Here is a 26,375-nt window from a genome sequence, read left to right on the forward strand (position 1 = left end):
CAACTTAAAACAGTGATAAATGCACTAGTTTGATAGACACAGGAAGCACTGAGTGAAAAAACAGAAGAAAATGTCTTATATTTTTACAGAAACTCCCTGCACTGCTGCGACTCCTCTGCTCCAGATCACCCCGGCCAGAGGGCGGTGCTCGCAAGGATGGTGTCACGAGATAAACAGGGAAAATGGGCTATTTCTAAAGATCGATTCGAGTTCAAATCAATTAAATCCATTTAAATCGAAGAATTGTGCTTTTAAACACAGCACTAGTTATAAGAATTAATGGTAACACTTTACAATAAAGGTCCATTTTTTAAAAAGAGCTAAAGCTGGAGTCTAAAGCTGACTTCACAGGTATCGGAGGAGGCGTGTTCTCACCCTCACCTGCCTGGTGTTGGGAGCATTACTAATGATAGGTGGAGTCCTAATGAGAGGGTGGGGTAATGTGCACATTTTTAATTCTGTAGAAATGCGTGCTTTAGAAATGAATCAGCCGGTATAAATCCAAACGGAAAAGCAGATATTTAAACTATATTTAAGAGGATTTAACTTGCTAAGACTTTTTTTTTTTTTTTTTTGCAGTGTAGAAAAACACTGGCCACTAAAATTGTTGCTTTAATGCTTGTTGTAAAAGTTTTCATACCCGCCTCTGCCCTGTTTTAGATGGTTACAGGGATCGTGGGCGGCGTTCTCCTCCTTACTATGATGAGTCTGAACCTGAAGACCCGTTCCGAATCTTCGTAGCTCTGTTCGACTACGACCCCCTGTCCATGTCCCCAAACCCGGACGCAGCCGACGAGGAGCTTCCCTTTAAAGAAGGACAGATCATCAAGGTAAATCAGTTTCTCTGATTTAGCTATTTATAGGTTTATGTTTGAGTAAAATGAACATTGTTGTTTTATTCTATAAACTACAGACAACATTTCTCCCAAATTCCAGATAAAAATATTCTCATTTAGAGCATTTATTTACAGAAAATGAGAAATGGCTGAAATAACAAAAAAGATGCAGAGCTTTCAGACCTCAAATAATGCAAAGAAAACATAAAGTTCATATTCATAAAGTTTTAAGAGTTCAGAAATCCTCTTTAATATTTGGTGGAATAACCCTGGTGGTTTTTAATCACAGTTTTTTTCATGCATCTTGGCATCATGTTCTCCTCCACCAGTCTTACACACTGCTTTTGGATAACTTTATGCTGCTTTACTCCTGGTGTAAAAATTCAAGCAGTTCAGTTTGGTGGTTTGATGGTTTGTGATCATCCATCTTCCTCTTGATTATATTCCAGAGATTTTCAATTTGATAAAATCAAAGTAACTTATCATCTCAGTTCATCAGGTTTAGATCAGAGGATTAATGTGGAGGAATAACTGTTTAATTGTTTACTATGTAATTCCAAATGTGTCCCTTAATCGTTTTCATGTCTTTAACATAAATCTACAATGTAAAAAAAATAAATTAAATAAAGAAAAACGCAAAATGAGAAGGTGTGTCCAAACTTTAGAATGGGACTGTATATTCTTCCTAATTAAACTTATTTTTTAATCTTTTTTTTTTTTAACTCTGAATCTAATAATACATATATTTGACTATTCAAAACATGTACTGGTCAAACTCAGGCAGCTTTGTTTCATTTTAACAAGGTTTCTAATCTGAAGACGGATATAAAACTCATGTGAAACTCATTTAAAAAGCATGTTTAAAAAAAATAAGTCCACTAATTCCTTTAATCTTCTCTCAAGAAAGTCTTTATTTTAAAGAAATGGTTATAGACTGCATGTTCAAAAAACTGATATTTTTGACACTCACTCCTGTTACTTTTTATGTTTTGACTAACAGGAGTAAAAGTAACAGGAATGGGTTTTTAGCACAGAATTAGCAAAAACATGAAAAATAGCTAAATGGCGGCTATGCTAATAGCATGAGGACACTGAGCACATTCTAGTGATTCTCCCAAAATTAGTATTTTATAAATAAACCAGTAAGATGTAAGAATTAATTTAGGTAACAGGACTGAGTGTTGAGATTGAGCTCCTCAGTCATCAAGTTACAATAAGATCAAACATACAGAAAAAAACTAATGAGGAAACTTAATACTGGTCTTCCCTTGATCTTCAGAAGAACCAGCTGATGATGTCACTTCCTGTTGTAGATGTGACTTTCTGTTGTAGAATGTTCCAGATGTTTCAGGTGATCAGGGTAATGTGTTACGGTAACAGGACTGAGTGAAACCACAACACAGGGACACAACTAAAATGTGTATTTTAATTAGCACTTAAACATTATGGATTTATTTTGAAATATATATATTTCTAAGTATTATTGTTCCAAGTAGTTTTTATTAACATATTTTACTTTTACATTTAGGTCAATAAAATGTATTTTAAAGTTATTTTTTGTGCACATTTATACATGTAATTTCTTGGGGACAGAAATGGCACCGATTCAGTGTTTCTGTGTGGGAATTGAGAGGCAGCTCCAGTTCAGGAGCCATATGGCTTTTTTCTTGTTGTGGATGAAAATATTTTTTTCATTAAGTGAGATTTAGGATTTAGAAAAAGGGATTTAAATGATAATGTTTGAGCGTAAGGCCGGGTCAGTATTAGCGTAACGCTGCTACACTTTCTTTCAATCCTGCCCCTCTCTCTCCACCTGTCCTCAGGTGTACGGGGACAAGGACACGGATGGGTTTTATCGGGGGGAGATCCGCGGACGCGCCGGCCTCATTCCCTGTAACATGGTGTCGGAGATCCGAGCCGAAGACGAGGAGACCATGGACCAACTGATGAAGCAGGGCTTCCTCCCACTGAACACCCCTGTGGACAGAATAGGTACTGCAGCTCTTATGCAAATATATGGTAATATCGTCACTGTCCAATGAAAAACATTGGTTGATGAAAAATTGTAATTTACTACATAATTTGAACAGAGAAACTGTCTCTTACACTGTGCTAACATTTCTTGAGTGGACCAATAGAAATACTTAAATAAATAAAATACTTAAATAAACTCTTTTTACATTGACCTCCATTTCTGTTTTGGAGATTTGTTTTTTATTGGACAGCGACGATATACAGTACCCAACATAAGTGTGTACACCCCTCTCATTTCTGCAAATATTTTATGTTTAATTTATAGAAACTTGGATAAATAGGTGCGTCTCAAAAAATGATGATGATAGATATCATTGAAAAGTTACTTTATTTCAGTAATTCAGTTCAAAATGTGAATCTACTACATTATATACATGTATTACGCCGAGAGTGATCTATTTTATTAATGAAAACCCAAAAATCCGTGTCTTAAGAAATTTGAATATTATGTAATAAGACCAATTGGTACTTTTGGCAGTGTGCCAAGTCCTGCTGGAAAATGAAATCCGCATGCTTCCCTCTGCTGATCAACCCTGGTGAAAAAAAAAATATATATATATGTTGTACTTAAAACATATTGAGAAATGTATGTGCTTACTTAAAATATTAAAAGTACATTATTATTGTGCTTTCATCAAATGTTTAAAAGTAAACTTTGATCATACTTTTTAAAAAGTACAATAAAGTGTATTTAAAATAAATAGACTACTAGGAAGTTCACTTTTAGTATAGTGTAATTCAGTATACATTTTAAAATACTTATTTCCAAATATACTTTGTTATATTGTGTGCTAAAAGAAGTTCACTTAAAGTACAATGTATTATGTGACTTTTTAGAAAGTAAATTAAATTACTATATTTATTTAAAGTAAATTTGTAACACGCAAAAAACTGTAGTGCAGAATATTAAAATATATTTCTATACCCAACGGAGTACACTAGAAGTGTGCTACTTACAAAAGACAGGAACGAAAAAAGCATATTTATAAATATATTTAACCTCAATTCTTAGTACATTTATAATATACCTGGTGTATAATATAATAGTGATACAGTTGTAATACTCATTATTAAATATATTATAATTTTACTGTAAGCATATTTAAAATATATATGGGTTTACATACATGAAGTAGTTTAAATGTTATAAGTATATTTAAAATGTTTCCATTTTAGTACATTTAAAAACACTTAGCACAATTTAAGTAAGACTTTTTTTTTTTACTATTTTTAGACAGTTAAAGTATAATAAATACTAACAGCACTCTTTAAATATACTGATTAATAATAATGAGGCTACAAGAACACTTTAGTGCACTATAGCATAATAATGCTTAGTATACTTAAGCATATAATCTACATATTTGTTTTACTAGAGAACTTTTGAAGATAAAGATGTGGATTTCATTTTCCAGCAGTAACTTGGCACATTACCCACACTGCCAGTGTTGCAGCTGTTTTGACATTAATGACTGTGTTTGGTTATTTTTAGAGGACAGTAAAACTATACTGATATATTAGCTGACTGAAGAAATTAAACTTGGATTTAATTTAGATTAGTGTTATACTATATTTTATATATATATATTTTTCAGAAATTAGTGGTTTATTCTCTTTTGCTACTTTCTGTTCACACTTGTTCACACTAAGAAAATGAACCATTTGATAGAATACAGTTGTAATAAGTGTTAATATGATGTTTCTACTTCCTGTCACAGAGCAGAACAGGAAAGGTGGGCGTCACCCCGTGGCTACTAGAAGAATGGTTGCTCTTTACGATTACGACCCCAGAGAGAGCTCCCCGAACGTAGATGTTGAGGTGAGACACACAGACACAGTTAGAGCACTTTCACACTAGATTTTTATTTTATTTTATTTGCTGGACCTGGGTTTGCTTTCCCCGCGGGTGCGGCACATTTCAGTCAAATGTTAAAGGAGAACTCCAGTGTGAAAATGGACTTTGGGTGTATTTATTAAAACATGATACCTTTGTTGAATCTCTCTCCTCCGCTCTCCTGCAGCTTTCTGACATCCAGTATTTTCTGCACTTTGCCCAAACAGGCTTTAGAATAAGTAAATGGGGCATATTTTACCCTGAAGATAAATCACTTTTTTTACACCGTTATTCAGCTCAGAGTAGCTCCACACTTCTCATTGGTAGAATCCAGAGAGTCCTGACATTTAAAATGAGGCATTTAGAGCTTTAAAACTGCGCAAGAAGCTTATTAAAAAACCACTGTTAACATCTCATAGCATAGATAAATCTCCAGGAGCCGCCATCTTAAATTTTTTAAGTCACAATAAGTCAACCCGTGGACCAATAGAATGAATAGTACAACTTTTTGAGCAATGTTTAATGTGTTTGTGTAATTTGTTCTTTGTATTCTATTATCGACAGTAACCAGATATTGTATATATTTTCAGCAACAGCTGGAATTCATGCATTTCCAAGAAATTCAAATCAAATCAAATTTATTTGTATAGCGCTTTTTACAACAGGTGTTGGCACAAAGCAGCTTTACAGAAACATGATTACAGGACAAAGAATCAGGCAAAACATTAAACATAGAATATACATAATACAGAACCCCCAGTGAAAAACTCCCTCAGAGCTGCAGGAGGAGGAAGAAACCTTGGGAGGACCAAGACTCACATTAAAGGGGGACCATCCTACCACTGGTCAAACAGCTTTTAAATTAATTTTAATTTTTTATTTTAATTTAAAGTCTTTCATACATCCACACAGGTTTTATATATTCAGGAGTATAGCAGCTCCACTAATGGCTTATAGAGTAAGATGGATGATGAGCAGCTGATCTGTGGTGGTGGATGGAGAAGAGCTGACTTCCAGTCTGGCCAGACAGAGGACATGAGAGCCTGAGGGTCCAACATCCCTCGGTATCGGGTCAGACAGGTGGGCAGTCAGTAACTCGGAGGAAGGCAGAGAGATGGAATTAGTTTTGACTGGATTTATGTAAAACTGAGAATATAAAACATTATCAGAGTGTGGCAAATGACTCCGGCAGAACTGAATAAAACAGCCTAACTAAAGGCAGAGAGCCAGAAGGTAACATAGACATGGAGGCACCCTGAAACACCAGCATCCACCCACTCCACCGTCCACAAACCTGAGTGAGCGTGTGCAGTGGGAGAACAACAGCACCAGCATCTCAGTTTACCCACAATTCCCTCTGTCCATGAACCCCTGAATCTGCAGCCTTATCTAAAGGGAAAAACATTAATTACCAAAAGCTAAACTAAACAAGTAAGTTTTCAGTCTAGACTTAAAGATTGAGACTGTGTCTGAGTCCCGAACATATTCGGGGAGATTATTCCAGAGTTGAGGCGCTTTATTAGAGATTTAGCAATTCATTTAGCAATCAGCTCAACTATCCTACCTATTCGTTCTTGTGCTCCACGGTTGATTTATTGTGACTTAAATTCAAGATGGCGGCGCCCAGAGAATCATCTACGCTATGGGCTGTAAAAAGCGGCTTTTAATAAACTTCTTTTGCAGTTTTAAAGCTTCTAAATACATTGTTTTAAATGTCAGGACTCTCCAGACTCTACCAACTAGAAGTGTGGGGCTACTTTGAGCTGTATAATGGTGTAAAACGTGATTTATCAGCAGGGTAAAATATGCCCCATATCACTCATTCTAAAGCCTGTTTGGGCAAAGTGCAGAAAATACTGGATGTCAGAAAACTGCAAAAAAAAAACTGCATTCAACAAAGGTAAGAACTTTATATCACGTTTTAAAACACCTAAAATCAATTTCACACCAGAGTTCTCCTTTAAACAAGTTTATTAATATTTTATCTTAATCTGATTAATACCGTATTAAGTAATATAAAACCTTGCTTAAATGTGCACACAAGTATTTCTTTATAAATCAATTTCTTTAGAGGTCACGTACACACCTTTCATAAATGAAGCCCCTGCTCTATGTCAGGCCATAACTATTAAAAAGCATTCATATTCCCCAATAGAAAGTCAACCAGCTGTAATAAAACCGACGTTTATTGGTTTTAAAGCTTTAAAAATAGCAAATATGAACAGAATCAATGGAAAAAAGGAAATATCTTAAAACTAAACTTACCTACAAACAAAAAAAGAAAATCAAATAAAATTCCTAACTTCTTAAACAAAGTAAACCAGGAGAAAACATAGAAAAAAAATACCCATCCCTCCAAACAAACTTTGTGAGGCATCACTTTAGCTCATTTTTGAAGTAAATGTTACTACAATAAAAGCTCAATAATACAGACACAGCTCCTCATATGATAACCCCAATAAACACAGTATTAACCCCCTAGCTGATCACAATCACAGCTCTGTATTTTGGTAACTAGATCTTTCAGGTGCATCACATCATCTCAGGGAACCAGGAACACCTCAAAAGTGAGAGCAGCTCCCCCTGGTGGTCCTCCAGCGCATCTGCAACACAGTGACACCACACACAAACAGATTATTATTTACCTACAACCATAGGCGTGGTAGTGGGGGGAAAAGTGGACCTGACTACCCAGGGCCCGAGTAGGAAGAGGGGCCCATGAAAATCCATGTTCCTTGTGTGTTGGCACGGATAGGGGCCCACTGACATTAAGAATGTACAGGGCCCAGAATTTGCTGCTACGCCCCTGCCTACAACCCCCTGGTTTATAATATTGTTAGTTTTCTTTCCATCAGTTAACAATATTTAATACCTTATAAATCGACACTTTAACAGGACTGGAGAGAGAGAGAGAGAGTTAAGCTTAGTGAGTTTCACTACATGTCTTTTTAATCCTGATTTTAACTCCTTTAACTTTAACTCGCAGTTGTAGAGAGTCTGTGCTAGTTGACTCTAGTCTGCAGACCCAGAGTTAAAGTCATGTAGTGTATGATGGGCTGAGATTTAATTTTTTAGCATCATATATAAAAATATACATATTTTTAGACTTGGTTTTGGGCAGAATCTGGTAGTGTAAACTCTTAACCAATTCCAGTCTTAACAAGCCCTGTCTTTTGTGCCTATATTTGTACAACAAAAGTGACACTATAAAACTTACCGTAGATAGATAATCATACTGGATGTATATTACTGAAGTTCTGTATTTTTTGCATTTATGCAACACTAGTAAGGAACAGGGGTGTAGGTTAACTAAGTAAAAAAAAAAAAAAGATATAGATATTTTAAAGTCAAACGAGTGCTGGATGTAACTCTACGCAGATTTCTCCTACATTTCCAGATTTCCACTAAGGCTGGGTGCAGCAGCATTAGCATTAGTTCCTAATCGCTATTAATTGCCCCTTGACAGAGCTACATTGAGGAACCCTGAGTGTTCGGGTAAGACAGGGCGATATTAGCTAGTGGCTTGTAATACGTAGCTTGTTTTAACACAGTAAAAATGCAGACTAAAGCCGAGAGTATCCGACTCTAAACGGCAAAAGAGAAAGCGCTTAGCCGATTTAGCAGCTAATGCTACTCCAGAACTAAACCGAAACTCACTGACTCACAATTTTTGGGAAAAATTATAATTATATTATATAAAAAGTATATATATATATATATATAGTCTTATAGTGTGAAAAATACGTAAACTTTTTTCTAGAACAAAAAACACAAAATGGGTCACAAACAGTATTTAGCACTATTTGTAGCTGCCAAGTGTTTAACTTACCTCCAGCTTTTTTTATGTAATGTGTAGAGACCGTGGAGACCACGCCTCCCAACCCACCACGTTACCCAATCCAGTCTTTGTTCGGTGTTTTAATTCACTTAACCGCTGAAAAGCAGAGAAAACAGGATAATAATGTTTTAAAAAGCTTTTACATATTTAAACTTTAAAATTTATGATATTTGTTATGTGATCTGTGTGGTGTTTGGACGCTTTCAGGAAGTTACACTATGGGTCAGTTCAGGAATCGAGTGCAAATTGTAAATTAACACAGTGGCAGGGAAACTCAAAGACGACACAGAGCTCTCCTCAGACACTGGATTATACTTTACAACTGAAAACTGAGAAATAAAGCAGTAAACCAGCCACAGAAAGATACTCTGAAGGAGAAATTGTTATTGATGATAGATTAATCGTGGAGCGATGACGCTGTACACACACGTTTTGTGCTGATGTGTTGAGGCATTCTTAAGTTATTAAGCTGAGAAGAAGATTTGTACTGATTTAATGGGGTATTTCACTGTTTTTAATGAGTAAGTATTGCAATACTTTTCGAGCATCGGTGTGAAAATGTCTTTAAAGACTGTTTTTCGCTGCTGTTAACTTATCATTATTTTTCCTGTTGCAGGCGGAGTTGACATTCTGTGCTGGTGATATCATCGCTGTGTTTGGAGAGATAGATGAGGACGGGTTTTACTATGTAAGTGATTTATCTGAATTTTTAACCCTTTAAGATTATTTTTGTGTTTTTTTTAGGGCAATAACAAAACGTATTTTCCTTTAAATTAAAGACCTTTTTTTAATATGCATTTTATGGAAAAGCATAATGCTAATACAAAATCTGATAGACAAAAAAAAATACATTCCCCTTTAAACGAATTGTAACAGTGAGGCAAATCCCTTTATTTCTGCTGTAGACAAAAAAAATTATTTGACATTAAAACATGAGAAAAATGGGTGGGTTCAGATAAAAGGTGCTATTTTCTGAAATGTGCATTAGGTATAGATGTAAAAATACCTGGAAACAAAAGTTAAAATGTTGATCTTTTGTATAATATTTTTTTTAATGTCAAACCCAAATGTTTTCGGTGTAAAGCAGAAATAAATGGATCGGCATCACTGTTCCTATACTTCTGGAGGAACTGTAATTCCATTAATCAGTCAAAAATCTGATGCTATAATGTGCTGAAAATAAAATGTACCATTGTAGATTCCAGCAAAAACAGTGGAGTGAGTACTTCAAGTCACAAGTTTTTTTATACAGTACCAGTCAAAACTACATAGTAAATGAATAGTGAAGTGATCCACTGTGAAGGAACTTAGTGTTTTTGGTCGCTGTGGAGCATTTCTCACATCAGAATAAAACCAGTTCAATTTGCATATCATCTAGTCACTTGTGCCAATCACAGAAGTAATTTCTACTTTATTTTATACAAACAGCAAATTATTTCATACCAACTGACTGCTGTTTCCTCCCAAATTATCAACTGCTTCTGTCCTGCAAATCACAATATATTATACATTATTCTGCTGAACTGACCTACCAACCAGAACAGCCATTAGTTCACTGCATTAATCTTTACATTCAAATTAGTTAAACTAGTTATGTAACTATAAAGCACCCCTATACGCTCAGTGGAGCCAGGTCTATAAATGGATAACAGATGTAGAAACAAGCAGTGGTCATAATGTTATGCTTGATCGATGAATAATAATCTGTGATCTGACTACTGCCGTGATTTTAGAAACTAACATCTGATATGCATACATAGAATAATAGTGAATGTAATTAATAAAAAACAATTATATATGTTGTATATTCTGGAATGTAAAATAATGGAACCGGAATGAAGTAAAACATATACCTGGATGAGTCTGAGCTTTAACCTGATTAAACACAATGTGGTAATGTTCTGTGGTAAAACAACATGATCTGAAATCCGAATAGAGTAAACTGGTACCCGATCATATGACTAATTAAGGGTTCTGGCGGGGCCTTAAACAGTCTAAATGTCCTGTAAATTTGCTGAAGGCATTACATTTTCAGATGGTGTGTTTAATGGCAGTGGAAAAACACAGTGACCCACTGTAAACATGTAATCTGTGGAGAGAGCTAAGGTTAGCGGAGAGCTAGCTAACATACTAACAAACGTAGTTACTTTAGTGGTGATCTATGTAACATTACTGTGGAGAGAACTAAGGATAACTGAGAACTAGCTAACATTAGCGGCAAGCTAGCTAACCTAGGCAAGGCAAGGCAAGGCAAGTTTATTTATATAGCACCTTTCATACACAGCGGTCATTCAAAGTGCTTTACAAATTAGAAAATACACAGAGAAGTCATATAAAAAATAATAATAAAAAAACATGTAAAAGAATAACAGTAAAAATGGAAAATAAAAACTAAAATAAGAGTCAAGAAGTAAAATTAAAAACATGTAAAAGAACAACAAGGAATTGGAAATAAAATTAAAATAAGAAAAAAACATAATATAAAAGTGCCGTTACAGAATAAAAGTGGGCGGAGCTGCAGTGTTTTAAACTGAGCTGAAAGCCTGATCAAACATGTAGGTTTTCAGTCTGGATTTAAACATGTTTAGTGTTGGAGCTCTTCTAATGCTCTCTGTTAACTGGTTCCATTTAAGAGCAGCGTAGTAGCTAAACGCTGCCTCTCCGTGTTTAGTTTTTACTTTAGGCAGCTCTAACTGAGCAGTTCCTGATGATCTGAGAGCTCTGCTCGGCTCATACTGCTGGAGCACATCAGATAAATATGCTGGTCCTGCACCATTAACACATTTATAGACCAGTAACAGTACCTTAAAGTCTATTCTGTAACATACTGGTATCCAGTGTAGGGATTTAAGGATGGGGGTGATGTGCTCCCTTCTTTTACTCCTAGTCAGAACTCTGGCTGCTGAATTCTGAATCAGCTGAAGCTGTTTGATGGTCTTTTTTGGGAGTCCAGTTAGGAGTCCATTACAGTAATCAATCCTACTAGAAATAAAGGCGTGGATGAGTTTCTCCAGGTCTGCTTTAGACAGAAAATCTCTGATCTTATTGATGTTCTTGAGGTGATAAAATGCTGATTTGGTGACGGCTTTGACGTGACTGTTAAAAGTGAGATCAGAGTCCATTTGTACACCAAGATCACGCACTAGTTCTTTAGATTTTAGGCTTTTTGAATCCAGATAGGCAGCTAGTCTGTGCCTCTCATTACTATTCCCAAATAAAATAATCTCTGTTTTATCTTTATTTAACTGCAGAAAGTTCTGTCCCATCCATTTATTTATCTGCTCAAGGCATTTACACAGTGAGTCAATGGGACTGAAATTGTTTGGGCAGAGGGCCATGTAGATCTGAGTGTCATCTGCATAGCTGTGGTAAGATATCCCATAGTCACGCATGATTTCACCCAGAGGAATCATATATAAATTAAATAAGAGTGGCCCAAGAATTGAACCCTGGGGTACACCACAGGTCACTGGCACAGTCTCAGAAACATTATTTTCCATTTCCACAAAGTATTTCCTTCCTTGAAGGTATGAACTGAACCATTTTAGGACAGTTCCAGAAATTCCAACCCGGTTCTCAAGTCTATCTATGAGAATGTTGTGGTCAATGGTGTCAAAAGCAGCACTGAGATCAAGCAGTAGTAGAATAGATATTTTTCCTGAGTCTGTGTTTAAGCGAATGTCATTGATAACCTTAATAAGCGCAGTCTCAGTACTATGATTGGGCCGGAAACCTGACTGAAATTGGTCTAGACAGTTATTTATGGACAGGAAGTGCATAACTTGCTTGAAGACAATTTTTTCAGTTATTTTTCCAATGAATGGTAGATTAGAAATTGGTCTGTAATTGTTTAATAAGTTTGTATCTAAATTTTTCTTTTTTAAGAGAGGCTTCACAACGGCTGTTTTTAATGAATTTGGAAAATCACCCGACATGAGTGAGGTATTTACAATTTGAAGAATGTCTGCTGATATTGAGTAAAACACATTCTTTAAAAACTTGGTTGGTAATGTATCAAGACTGCAGGTGGATGATCTGAGGTGACTCACTGTATCAATTAAAACTTCTTCATTAATAGTGCTAAATTGGGACATGTTGACTATGATGCATGGTTTTGGAGAGCACATGGGCTCGTTGGTGAATGTAGATGTACTGATGGCTTGTCTGATATTGTGGATTTTAGTATTAAAAAATTTAGCAAACTCATTACATCTCTCAGTTGAAACTAGCTCAGGGGTCATATATGTAGATGAGTTAGTTAGTCTGTCAACCACAGTGAAAAGAACTTTGCTATTGTTAATATTATTGTTAATAATGCTGGAGAAGTAGGATTGTCTACATGTGCACATTATTTTATTGTAATCACGCAATCTATCTTTAAAAATTTCTTTGTGAATATGAAGCTTGGTTTTACGCCATCTGCGCTCAGCCTTTCTGCATTCTCTCTTTTGGAGCTGAACTGCAGCATCATTTCTCCATGGAGCTTTCTGCTTGCATGGCATGGTTTTAACTCTAACTGGTGCAATCTCATCTAAAACTCTAGCAGTTTTTGAGTTAAAACTATCCAGCAGAGTATCTACAGAGTCTGATGGTTTGCATGGTGCAGAGCACACTTTGCTCACAAAAAGTTCAGCTGTCATGTCATTTATCTGCCTTTTCTTGTACCTAATCTGTCTGGTTTCACTGTGTATTGAAGTCCACATTTCAAAGAAGACACAGTAGTGATCTGATAGTGCAACATCCTTAATAGAGGCTGATATGTTGAGACCCTTCGAAATAACCAAATCCAGGGTGTGACCATGACAGTGTGTGCTTCCAGTCACATGCTGAGAGAGTTCAAAAGAGTCAAATACATCATAGAGTTCTCTGGCATAATTATCCTTGGGATTATCAATATGAATGTTAAAATCACCAGCAATAATAAAATGATCAAATTCAGTAGAAATAAAAGACAGCATATCTGTAAAATCATCAATAAAATCAGCATTGTACCTTGGAGGCCTGTAGACAATTATTAGTAATATTCTTGGTGTCCCTTTTAAAACTGCACCTAAATATTCAAAAGATGTGAAATCACCAAGTGATAACTGCTTGCATTGGAATGTATCATCAAACAGCATAGCTACACCTCCACCTTTCTTGCCGGTACGTGAGACATTTAAAAAGTTAAAGTTTGGTGGAGCCGACTCAATTTATACACTTTCAGCACTACATGAATTTAACCATGTCTCTGTTAAAAACAGAAAATCAAGCCCATAATTTGTAATAAAATCATTAATTAGATAGGACTTGTTTGTAAGAGATCTGATATTTAGTAGAGCTAACTTAATAACCTGTGCATTTTGTTCCAAAGACTGTGGGTTACAATTTACATACTGCAGGTTGGATATATTCACATTATCTGACCTATACTCCCTGTTCTTTCTGCTTCTGATAAGAACTGGAATGGGGGAGATAACTGGCACACAGGGTCCGTACTTGTTTTGAAAACATGTACTGCTGACTTCGCCATTGTAGCAGCACGGACCCAAAATATATCAGTTTGCTGGATTGCTTGTGGCGGCCTCTTCCCTTATGGTGGAGGGAGGTGGGAGGGGCTCCTGCTGGTGAAGAAGTCGAGAGCGGAGCTGTCTGTCCGGTGGTTTAGGAGCTTGTCTCTTCTTTTTGGGTTGTGGGGGGAGTTTGTTTAATACTTCCCCATGTTCATGTTCACTGGGCTTCATTTTGGTCCCCTTTTCTAACTCCTTGATTGGGGAGTGTAGTGGTGGTGAGGAGGGGTGTTGCTGGGTCTGTGAGGCAGTAGGTGACTGTGGAGGAGAATTTGTGCTGATTTTCCGCTGTACCTGAGGACTCGCTGACAGAGAAAGCGTCAGTCTTGTCCCTGCAGATACCAGCTTCTCCATGGTTGCTGGGAAGTTCAGGTGGGGTGATGATGGGGTGGAGATGGAGGATGATGATGATGAGGTGGAGATGGAGGATGATGATGATGAGGTGGAGATGGAGGATGGTGTGGAGTGTTCATGCAGTTGCGGTGTTTCCGGCAGCTGATACAGCAGAACATGGCTCCCGTCCGATAACTCCACAGTCTCTGTGGGGGGAGGATGTAGTGTCTCTTTTGTGCAGACAGTGTCCTTGGGTGTTAAAGCTGACGTGTCTTCACCAGTGGGAACAGAGAAGTTGCACAGAGAAAAAATGAAGTTCTCTGACAGGAATTTGACTCCTCTCTTGTTGGTGTGCAGTCCATCTCGCCTGAAAAACTCTCTCTTCCCAAAAAACAGATTGAAATTGTCAATGAAGTTCAGTCCGTTTGACCTGCAGGTTTTCTGAAGCCAAATGTTTAAAGCCAACAGCCTAGAGAACATATTGCAGCCTCTTGCAGGCAGAGGACCACTGATGAATGTCTGAATGTTGAATTTGCGCAGTGTGGTAAAAAGATCATTAAAGTCCCTTTTTAACACCTCAGACTCCTCTTTCCTTGTATCGTTCTTTCCAACATGAACAATAATCCGTTTCACTGTTCTGTATTCAGCCAGTAGTGCTGGAAGCTTCTCATTCAGTTCAGAAACTGTGATGTTTGGCTCACATCGAACGATGAGTTTGTGATTATTTTTCATGCCATGAACAGAGTCATCCCCCAAAACAAGGGTGTCTGCTGTGGCCCCAGCCTGGAGCCCTGTGGCTCTCCTGGGGTGTTTTGAATGGCTGAATCTTCTGGTTCTTTCTGTATCATACTGGCTGGTATTAGGAAAGTCATTGAGGTCTTGCAGTGGCTCAAATCTGTTTTGCAAACTAAGTGACTGGAACTGATTTCCTCTGGCTCTGTGCTCTGATCTCCGAGCAATAGCTTTAGCATTAGCATTAGCCAGATGTGCTATGTTAGCAGGAGTGGAGGACACTACAGAGCTGTATGTGGCATGGCGTTTGGGTTTAGCTCCAATGCGAACCCATTGCTGGTTTTGCCCATATCTTTCAGCTGTACTCACATTAGGGATGTCCACATGATCTGCTGGTCCAGTTCTGTTCGTCTCCACTGCTCGCTGCTCCGTTAAAATCCCTGCCCGTTGTCCGCTGGCAGCACTCCCACACTCCGATGGTCCTCGAACAGCGCAGAAATGCCAGTCCTTAAACTCTGATAACAAGGACCGAAAATTTGTTTCCAAAACAGTCATTCTTTGTAGAAGATTGTAGCAGTTCTGGCAGCACAGGTGCTCTGAACCCACACAAGGAGGCATCTTGTAGATTTCTTCTTTAGTACTCTACAGAAACTTGTCTAATTCCTGTGCCTATGGCTCTACTATAAAATGTCCAAAAGAAACTAGAAAACATAAAATAAGAAACAAAATATGGTAGTGCTAGTGCTAATCTAAATAATGAGCTCAGACACTGTAGCTCTAAAATGTCTAAAAATAAAGAAAAGTATGAAAGATAGCAAAGCTAAGCAGAGCTAAGCAGAGAAGCGTCTGAACGGCACAGAAGCAGGAAGCACTACAACCTACTAACTTTAGCGGTGATCTAGCTAATGCTACGGGAAGAAGAACTAATGGTAACGGAGAGTTAGCTGACATTAGCAGCTACCTAACATACTAACAAACAGTAACTTTAGCGGTGATCTATGTAACGTTACTGAGGAGGGAACTAAGGGTATCGGAGAGCTAGCTAACATACTAACAATTTGCTAGCTAACTTTAGTGGTTATCTAGCTAATGTTACGGGAAGGAGAACTAAGGTTAACAGAGAGCTAGCTAACATTAGCATTGAGTTAGCCAACAAGTGGAGCTGTTTGTACAAACTGTTTTGAGAAATACCCACACTGAGATGCAAATATTAATTCTGATTTGAGAAATGCATCAAAGCGACTAAGAAAAAAAAAAAAAAAAAAAAAAAAAAAAGTGTTAAACAAACCAGAATACTCGCATGGAGCATGTAGCACATCTTATCTGAGGCTCTGTTAACTTGCTGTTACTGAGGAAACTCTTGCTCTTCCTTTCCTGAAGTGGTCCTGATGAGAGCCAGTTTCATCATCATGATGTTTTTGTAAACTGGTACATGATCAAATGACTAATTAAGGGTTCTGGCGGGGTCTTAAACAGTCTAAATGTCCTGTAAATTTGCTGTAGGTATTACATTTTCAGATGGTGTGTTTAATACTGGTGGAAAAACACAGTGACCCACCGTAAACATGTAATCTGTGGAGAGAACTAAGGTTAGCGGAGAGCTAGCTAACATTAGTAGCGACCTAGCTAACCTACTAACTGTAGCGGTGATCTAGCTAATGTTACGGGAAGAAGAACTAATGGTAACGAAGAGCTAGCTAACATTAGCCGCGACCTAACTAACAAACAGGAACTTTAGCGGTGATCTTTGTTACTGGGGAGAGAGCTAAGGGTAGCAGAGAGCTAGCTAACAAACATAGTTCTCTCCCTAGTAATGTTACATTGATCACCGCTAAAGTTACCAAGGGTAGCGGAGAGCCAGCTAACATAATAGCTTTAGCGGTGATCTAGCTATGGTTAACAGAGAGCTAGGTAACATACTTTTTATTCCGATGACTCTGACAGGTTCACTGATATAAATATGTACCTTTGGGTCATGATAAAGGATTGAGTGCAGTACGAGCATTAGCTGCTACTTATCTATTATGTGGAGCTGTTTGTAACTGTTTTGAGAAACGCATCAAATTGACTGAGAAAAACTGTTAAAAAAAAAAAAGTGTTAAACAAACCAAAATACTCGCATGAAGCATATAGCAGATCTTATCTGAGGTTCTGTTAACTTGCTGTTACTGAGGAAACTCTTGCTCTTCCTTTCCTGAAGTGGTCCTGATGAGAGCCAGTTTCATCATCATGACGTTTTTCATGGTCTTTACAGTGACTGCAGTTGAGGATAGTTTTCAAGTTGTTGAAATTTTTCTTTTTGAGCGTTACTCAAATAGAGTTATTCACTGTATACCTGTAACTCTACCTCTTCACTACTTTACTTTAACTGATGCTCTCAAACACTTTATTAAGAGGCAAAGAATTCAAGTAATTAACTCTTGACGAGTTTTAGCACAGCTGTTAACTGAAAGCCTGAATTCCAGGTGACTCTTTTTTTTTTTGTGCGTCGACTTGCAGGGTGAGATGAACGGACACCGGGGATTGGTTCCCTCCAATTTTCTAGAAGAAGTGCCTGACGACGTGGAGGTCTATCTGACGGACACTCCCACCCACTACGAGCCGGAAGAGCCAGCAGCAGCGCCAGCGCCGCGCCCCGAGGCCAAACGGGTACACCATCGCCGCTCTCAGCGCTAGGCCCCGTGTCCATCCATCCTCCGTTTGAGTTCCGTCCGCCCGCCGTCTCTGTTTTTTCTCGTGCTTGTTTGTTTTGTGTGGTGGTGAAAGTGCATAGTGGTTTCCAGTCCAACCTTTCTTGCGTTTGGAAAGGGAGAAGCAAAGCCCATCCGTGCACAGAGAGAGAGAGAGAGAGAGAGTAAAGAGAGAAAGACAGACAGACAGACAGGTAGACAAAACGTATTTGAGGGCATGACTTGTGCTGTAGAGCATCCTCAGAGGACATTGGGACAAAAGAACCTACGGCCTACGAAACATTGAGACACGCTGAGCTCAAGTGTCTCTCTTTTTTCTTCTCTTTATGAATGAATACGTCCAAAAAAAAAAGGGCCCTTGACTCATTCAAGATTTGAGACGATACCCCCCTGAGATGATTCACAATTTATTGATTCATTAATTTATTAATTTAAAGACTAAAGAAAGAAACGTAGGCCGTCCTTCGCGAGATAAGCATGCCTTTTTCATACCTTTTCTATAAAGATATATATATATATATATATATATAAATACAGTTAACGTCGGCCTTTGTGTTGTTGTATCGTTCCTTTAAGGAGGCTTTGTTTCGTTTTGTATGTTGCACAACCCTTCTAAAGTCTATTTTTCAGACCCTTTTCAGAACTTTAAAAGGACACGCTTAAGATCACCACTCATCATCGTACCGCTCTTTCGCCGAGAGAATGAGCTGATAAACTGATTGATAACACGTCTACTGTAATGATAAAATCAAATAAATAAACAGAAAAGAAAAAAGAAAACTCTTACGATGACCTCCGTGACCTCTTATGATGTTATGATGGCATCCGTGTCCATTTGTGTATTGGTGTTTTTATTTTTCTATTTTTTTTTTTTATCTCTTCTTCTTTTCCTCATGTTTGATGTGTGGATGTTACTGAAACGATGTCGCTGCATTCTGATTTCCTTTATTTTCCCCACCCGCTTGGCAAAAACAAAAAACAAAAACAAAAAAAAAACAGCAGTGGAAGGTCTTTTTCATTTCCCATCTTAGCCGGCTGTTTCTTCTTCTTCTACTGTACAAAACGAGCAACTGGGGATACCAGTTACTGATCTCATGCAGAGGCAAAGTCTACTGAAATTCTGCAGTCACTATTATCCACCTTATTCTGCAGCACGATTTCTTTATGTGTGTTAGAACCTCCGGAGCAGCAGTGGATTTAACTGTATGTTAGGGGATAAATAGACTAATAGAATAATCAAAAGGAGAAAAGACAGTAGCAGGGATGCAGACATATAAGACTGTAAAGAATATGCAATGCATATTCCACTCAAAATGAAGCATCCAGTGCTAACCGCTAACACCCTACTAGAAACGGTAATCCCATTAGCTAGCTACGTTTAGGGTGTCTGGTTAAACCTGGTTAAATAGCTGTAAATAAGGTTAAACAGCCTGTTAGAGTGTTAATGCCGCCCGACAGAGCTACACTAAAGAACCGTGAGTGTTTTGGTAAATCAGGCAAAATTAGCTAAAGATTTTAACACAATAAACACACAGACTACAGTCTGATATAATCACCTCTGAACAGCAAAAGAGCTAACTAGCGCGGTTAGCGGTTAAAGCTAAAGCTGCTACAGCAGTGCTAGTCGGGGTTAGCAGCAGACTACATGTGAATAATATTCACCTCTAAACAGTAAAAGAGCTAGCGCTTAGCACAGTTAGCGGCTAACGCTAACGCTGCTCCAGTCTTGGTGCTGGAGAAACTTTACTGAAACTCCTGTATAACTCTGTACTTCAGCAGTCTTTACTGCTCCTTAATACCTGACTGATAGAATTCATACATAAGGAGCACCGGATTATTAGGAGCACCAATGATTTTTTAAATTTAATTAAGTGCACCTTATAGTGCGAAAAATATGGTGGGTAATGCCCCCCTGTGTAATCTAACAAACATACAGAATAATAACATAAAATAGTCAGTTAAAGTGCATCACAGTACTGTACTATAATATATTCATTACTTTTACCAGTCTTGAACCAGGTATTAAAGAGCAGTAAAGACTCTCCACTAAAAATTCACCTTTATGACAAATGCTGTACTTCAGTGAAGTTTCTCCAGCACTAAGGCTGGGTGCAGCAGCATTAGCATTAGTTGCTAACCGCGCTAAGTGCTAGCTCTTTCTCTGTTCAGGCGAGTATATCGGACGGCATGTTTTCCGTGTTAAAACAAGCTACGTGGGATGAGCCGCTAGCTAATATCGCCCTAGGTCACTGGAACACTCAGAATTCCTCCGTGTAGCACTAACAGGCAGGAATTACCAGCTGCTAACCACAGCTAGCTTTAGTGGAAATCTGTAAATCTAAGCTTGCTGTAAATAAATGGAAGCGCTTTACTCACCCAAATAAACAGTTTTCTGGAGAGAAATCTGTGTTGATTAACGTCCAGCACTCATTTGACTTAGCTTAGCTTTACTTAACTTTAACTAACCCCCCAACACCCAGCGGCAAAACCTGCTGAACTAGAAGGAAAACATGGCGACAACCCTGTTCCTTACTAGTGTTGCATAATGCACCTTATAATCCAGTGCTCCTTATAGTGCGAAAAATATGGTAAATATGATACAGCCAGAAACCATTTACCTGACTGGAAATTCTAACACACAGGCAGAAGAAACCAATGGGTGTGGCTGAATAAGGTGGATATAGGCAGGCAAAAAAAAAAAAAAAAAAAAACTAAAAGTTTTTCCATGATTTGATTCATTAAGTTGAGTAAATTTCAGGAAGAAACGATGCTCAATATCTGCTCTATTTACAAACCCAGCTGGCTCTAAATACTTCTATCTGGTGACGTCTTCTGGGGCTGTTACTGTAGTTTTTCTCTTGGTTTATAGTACAAACACAGGCTGTGTTCATAACAGCAGGTAAATGTGACCCAAATCTGATGTTTTACATGTGACACATCTGACATTTTCAATTCCAATCTGGGCCATTATAGTATGTGTTATTGTTACCCGATACAGATTTGAAGCAATGAGACTATGTCTGAACCGCCCGACAGAAATGCATGTTTTAAGATTTTATCTAAAGGATTAAAGTGAAACTTAATGTGAAGCGCTGCTCTGTTGCGCATGCGTGTTACTTACAAAGTGCAAACCATCCAGACAGATGTCAGATATGAGTCACTTTAAAAAGATTGTCAAATTTGGTCAGAAAATAAGATTTGGGACACTTTCATCTGCTGTGTGAACGTAGATTTAGTGATGGTGATAGTTTACTCTTTACCTTTTACCTGTGTTAACCCATTAATGTCCAAATCAGATTACACTCTGATCACAAAACACAACTTGCTTACCCACGATTTACGCAAAATTGTCCACAATGTACCCCAATTTACCCCTGATTTACCTAAAATGTACCCAAAATTACCCAACTGTTCTCACAATTTACCAACATGTTGACTATTTAACCAAAATTACCCACATTTTACCCACAAATTAGTCAATTTTACTCATACTCAAAATTTACCCACAAATTAGATTGCAAATTACAATAAAATTACTCGCAAATTACCCAAAATGACCAACAAATTCAAATTTACACAAATGTCACAATTTACTCAAAATTACGCAATTTAATCTAAATTGCTCACAATTTACCCAAATGTTACAATTTACTTAAAATGACTCAATTTACAGACAATTTATTCACAATTTACCCCAAATTACCCTGATGATGACAGGCTGTAGTAGTTCTTTAGTCCGCTCACTAAACTGCAGAGTGAAACCGAAACTAAACGGATATAATACTATATATAAAATGTAAAAAGACACAAACCTTGGCGCAGACTCCTGCTCTAACCCAACAGAACAAGTTGTTTCATTATCATAGTAAATAAATCTGGGCATGAATAGGTTAACACAGAAATCACTAAAATAAAAGCAAATATTCTTTATCATCACAGCAGCAATGCATCAGACAATAATATGGTATCTACAGTTGGTTCCTGGTGTGGTTTGTTACTGTGTTTCTGGTGCTGAAAGTAAAACCCTGTTTCTCCTGGCTTTCCTACAATTTCCTCTTCTTTATCAGTGAAGTGCAGCGACCGCATGTTAAACCTCGATGTTCTGATCAGTGATGTGTTCTGTTGATGTGATTAAACATGTTATTCAGAGACTATGTACAACATGGGAATAGCAGCAGGACTTTTAGGGTCAGTGTAACGCTTATCAGTTAAATAGAAAATTGGGTGTAAAAGTTCTTTTTAGGTTCATCAGTTTTCCCAATTTTTGTTCTTAATTTCTGCCTTTTGCAAACAGATATTCTGGAGTTTTGCTTGTTTATCTTGGTAACAGAAAACACAGGAGCTCCACTGACTGAATACAACCTAGACAGACGCCAACAGTCAGACGTTCATCGCTATCTCGGTAACACAGGCGCTGTGCCGAGCCGAGCGTACGCCCCCACTTATTACACACACATGAATACACAGCAGCACAAACCCAACTTATGGCAAAAATTAACCACACCCGTGATTAATTAAGAAAATTAGTACATGAATTTTGCTTTGGGTTTAGAGTTGCGAAAGGTGCACTTTTCCTGTCGTTTCCTGTCGTTACGATTATGTCGTTACTCCTGTCGAAGATAGACACACCCTAAATCAAGCTGCATGGTTGACAGCTCGCCTATAGAGAATTGCAACTAAATTATAACATGTTTTACTTTACTATCTCAATTTGATTTCCAGACACAAATTAAAAAGAAGATATCTAAAAAAGCTTATAAAAATACAAGGTGCAAAAATGAAAATATCTGAAAATTGGGCAACAAAAAGAAGTTGCATTATACCATCATATAACTTTTTTTTTTCGCAATATATATTAAATACATTTAAATTTAGCCTCAATCTATCAGATACATATTAACAAATAAATTAAAGTTACACTGAATACATAAAAGTTGAAAGATTAAAAATGTTCCTGAAATTCTGTTGGCAAAAGGCAGAATGAAAAACTAAAATCTGGATAAAAAAAAAAATAACAAAAAAAAAAATTGGATTTATTTTAGAAATGTACATTTCAAATACAATATTTTTAGCACTATAGGGTACACTTTTCCCAAAAATCGTCAGCGTGCTTTATGTATAAATTTTACCAGTCAGGTTGTAAGGGGCTGGAGTAGCATTAGCATTACCCGCTAAGTGCTAGCTCTTTAGCTGTTTAGAGGTGAGCAGTAGCCTGCTGCTAACCCTGGCTAACACTGCTGGAGCAGCATTAGCATTGGCTGCTAACTGTACTAAGCACTAGTTAGCTCTTTCACTGTTCAGAGACAAATATATCAGACTGTTTCTCAGTGTACTTCTGTAAGGGGGCTGCTAATGCTAATGCTCCAGCCCTAGTGCTGGAGAAATTTGGAAATCTTAGCTTACTGTATACTGTATAACCAAAAGTATAAACAAAAGTGTTTTACTCACCCAAATAAACAGTTTTTAGGAGAGAAATCTGTGTAGATTAACATCCAGCCCTCGTTTCACTTGAAGAAAGTCTTTTTTTTTTTTTTTTTGAAGAATTACAGTTTTGTTTACTTAGCTAAGCTTTACTTAACTTAGTTGGCCAACCCACCGCCACCACCACCAAGCGGCAAGACCTGCTGAATTAGAATAAACACACATGGCGACACCCCTGTTCCTTACTAGTGCAGCTTAAAATGCGCCTAATAATCCAATATTATATATAGTTTATTTTTTTATTTTTTTTTAATAGTTTAATATAGTATAAAGTTGAGCTGATGAATGTTACACTGACCTGGTTATACAGCAGTACAGGCAGATAACTATTTTCTGTAAGTCTGTTCAGATCAGATGATTATAATTAATGTTTAAACTATGTTTAGCTCGATGCTCATGATCTGCTCTCCAGCTCTCCTGGGTTTCTCACCTGCTGTTTATACATAGAGAAAACAGCCAGAAATGTGAAACGACTGGCTGCGCTTCTTTATTACGGTTTAAGACGTTTTTTAGGTTGTTAGAGAGACACAGTCTCTGTGTGTTTTAGCTAGAGCTGGACGTGAGCTAAAATCACACCTGCTGTTTAATACCTGCACTGTCCCCCTCCCCCGATGGATCTCTCATTAGGTTCCTGTGGAAAACACAGTTCCAGCCCCGGCCCCCGGAAGACCGGCGTCCCCCACTGTGCGTCCCCTGCTCCCCGTGGGCCCCATCAGGCCCCTGAGTCCTGCCAGGGGCCCCCGAGACCTGGCCTCCAAAAAGAAAAAAGGACTGCTCTCCAAAGGGAAGAAATTACTCAAAAAGTTCTCAAAGTAAACGTTGTTTTCTGATCCAGATCCAGATCCAGACCCCTGATCCCGATCAGGATTCTGATCCAACTGTAGAACTTCAACTCAACTCCACACAGACGCACAGAAACACACCAAGCTTAAGTGAAAGGGCGATATCTACCGGGCTCAACTCAACACTTCAGCTTTAAATCTGTTAATCAATCAATTAAATCTACAGCAGTATTCATACATGCATAATATATATATATATATATATATATATATATATATATATATAACACCTACACCAATCCAGCATAACATTACGATTCTCGTTAGGACGCCGGGTGGTCAAGCTAAGGTTTAAAGATCTGCCAGTATGATCGACTATGTTTGGGACATTGCTGATTATGTGGAATGTTGTTTATTAATTTATCTATTTAACTGTTTAGTAATATAGGGCTAATTTGCATTAATTGAATAAACACAATTCATATTAGAATGAAACTGGTGGATAACTGGTGAAAATGCGCCAAAGGGAAGGAATTACTCAAAAAGTTCTCAAAGAAAAACGTCATGTTCTGATCCAACTGTAGAGCCCAAGCAGTTAGAACTACATTTCCCTCAAAATGCTACGACTTTATTCTCACAGTACAATGACTTTAATCTTGTAATATTACAGCTTTGTTCTCGTAATATTATGACTTCATTCTCATAATAGTACGACTTTCATTTTGTAATATGTCAACTCTCATATTTTCGTAATATTACGACTTTAATCGTGTAACATTACATCTTCATTCTCGCAATATTACAACTTTTTACTTGTTATACTGCGACTTTAATATTGTAATATTATAACTTATTGTAATATTATATCTTTATTCTCTCAATATTATGACTTTAATCTCATAACATTACAACTTAACTCTCGTAATATTACAACTTTATTCTTGTAATATTACGACTTAAACTTGTAATATTACATCTTTATTCTCTCAATATTATGACTTTAATCTCATAACATTACAACTTTACTCTTGCAATATTACAACTTTAATCTTGTAATATTATGACTTAAATCTTGTAATATTACATCTTTATACTCGTTATATTACGACTTTAATCTTGCAATATTATGACTTTATTTTCGAAGTGAACTGTTTTTATTTTTTTTATAAGTGGCCCAAAATTGCCCCTCAGGGATCAATAAAGTATCTTCTATCTATCTAAAACGTTGTCGTATCTATATGACGAGTGGATCTGAAAAAAATAATAGTAGAAACAAGGAGGTGGTCATAATGTTATGCTGGATCGGTTAGAATCAATTAGAATTCACACTATTTCAGGTGATTGTTGTGTTGATGTGCTAAAATAACCTTCAAATTCATTCAGATGAATTATCGTTAAAGTTCTTGGAGCGAGGGTAACTGGACTGAGTGTTATTGGGTATCAGTAGATGGTTGATTATTGATACGGGAAATGGAAGCAATGTATGAGACTGTATTTGAACAAGATCAAGTTTAGTCCAAAAAAAAAACACACTAAATTCTACTAAAGTACTAAAAAAAAAAAAAGGTAAAGATGGTATTACAGCACCACTTTCAGAAGTCCTTTTGGGGTAGCGACCCCCAGGTTAAGAACACCTGTTCTAAAATTATTAAATACAGTAAATAATACATTAAATAAAATATAGAACAAAAGATTTCAATTCAGTTCCTGATTCCAAATCAGTAAGAGACTGAGATAAGACAGATATCGCTAGCTTATGGTTTTAAAACCTTAAAATCAACACTACTTAAGAAGAAATATATGGAATACATGTGGACTAATTTATTTTCTCATCTGGTGAGCTTATAATATATATACAGCTCTGGAAAAACAAAATAAGAGACCATTCAGTTTTTTTAATCAATTTATCTGATTTTTCATATTTATAGTTATATGTTTGAGTACAATTCCAAATAAAAATATTGTCATTTAGAGCATTTAATTTCAGAAGATGAGAAATGGCTGAAAAAAGGCTTTTTTGTTAGGCTTTCAGACCTCAAACAAGTTTATATTATTATTCAGAAATAATCAATATTTGGTGGAATAACCCTGTTTTTTGTTCTCCTCCACCAGTCTTACACACTGCTTTTGGATAAATGCAAGCAGTTCAGTTTGGTGGTTTGATGGTTTGTGATCATCCATCTTCCTCTTGATTATATTCCAGAGGTTTTCAATTCAAAGTCAAAAATCAAAGAAACTCAAATTTTTTAGGTGTTTTTTTATTTTT

The 26,375-nt window shown here is 37.1% G+C and overlaps 1 protein-coding gene across 5 annotated transcripts in view; it reads left to right on the forward strand.

Moving 5' to 3' along the window:
• Positions 1–25,642, forward strand: part of rimbp2a (RIMS binding protein 2a) — a 169,941-nt gene extending 144,299 nt beyond the window's left edge. For all 5 annotated transcript variants that reach the window (XM_049466733.1, XM_049466736.1, XM_049466737.1 and 2 more), the window contains 6 exons: positions 661–830; positions 2,660–2,828; positions 4,589–4,689; positions 9,159–9,230; positions 17,656–17,805; positions 23,955–25,642. In XM_049466733.1, the coding sequence (XP_049322690.1) occupies positions 661–830; positions 2,660–2,828; positions 4,589–4,689; positions 9,159–9,230; positions 17,656–17,805; positions 23,955–24,143 (851 nt within the window). In that variant the 3' untranslated portion in view covers positions 24,144–25,642. The remainder of the gene's footprint in view (positions 1–660; positions 831–2,659; positions 2,829–4,588; positions 4,690–9,158; positions 9,231–17,655; positions 17,806–23,954) is intronic.
• Positions 25,643–26,375: the final 733 nt, after the last annotated feature.

Source organism: Astyanax mexicanus, chromosome 17 (genome assembly GCF_023375975.1).
Source record: "Astyanax mexicanus isolate ESR-SI-001 chromosome 17, AstMex3_surface, whole genome shotgun sequence".
Lineage (NCBI taxonomy): Eukaryota > Metazoa > Chordata > Actinopteri > Characiformes > Acestrorhamphidae > Astyanax > Astyanax mexicanus.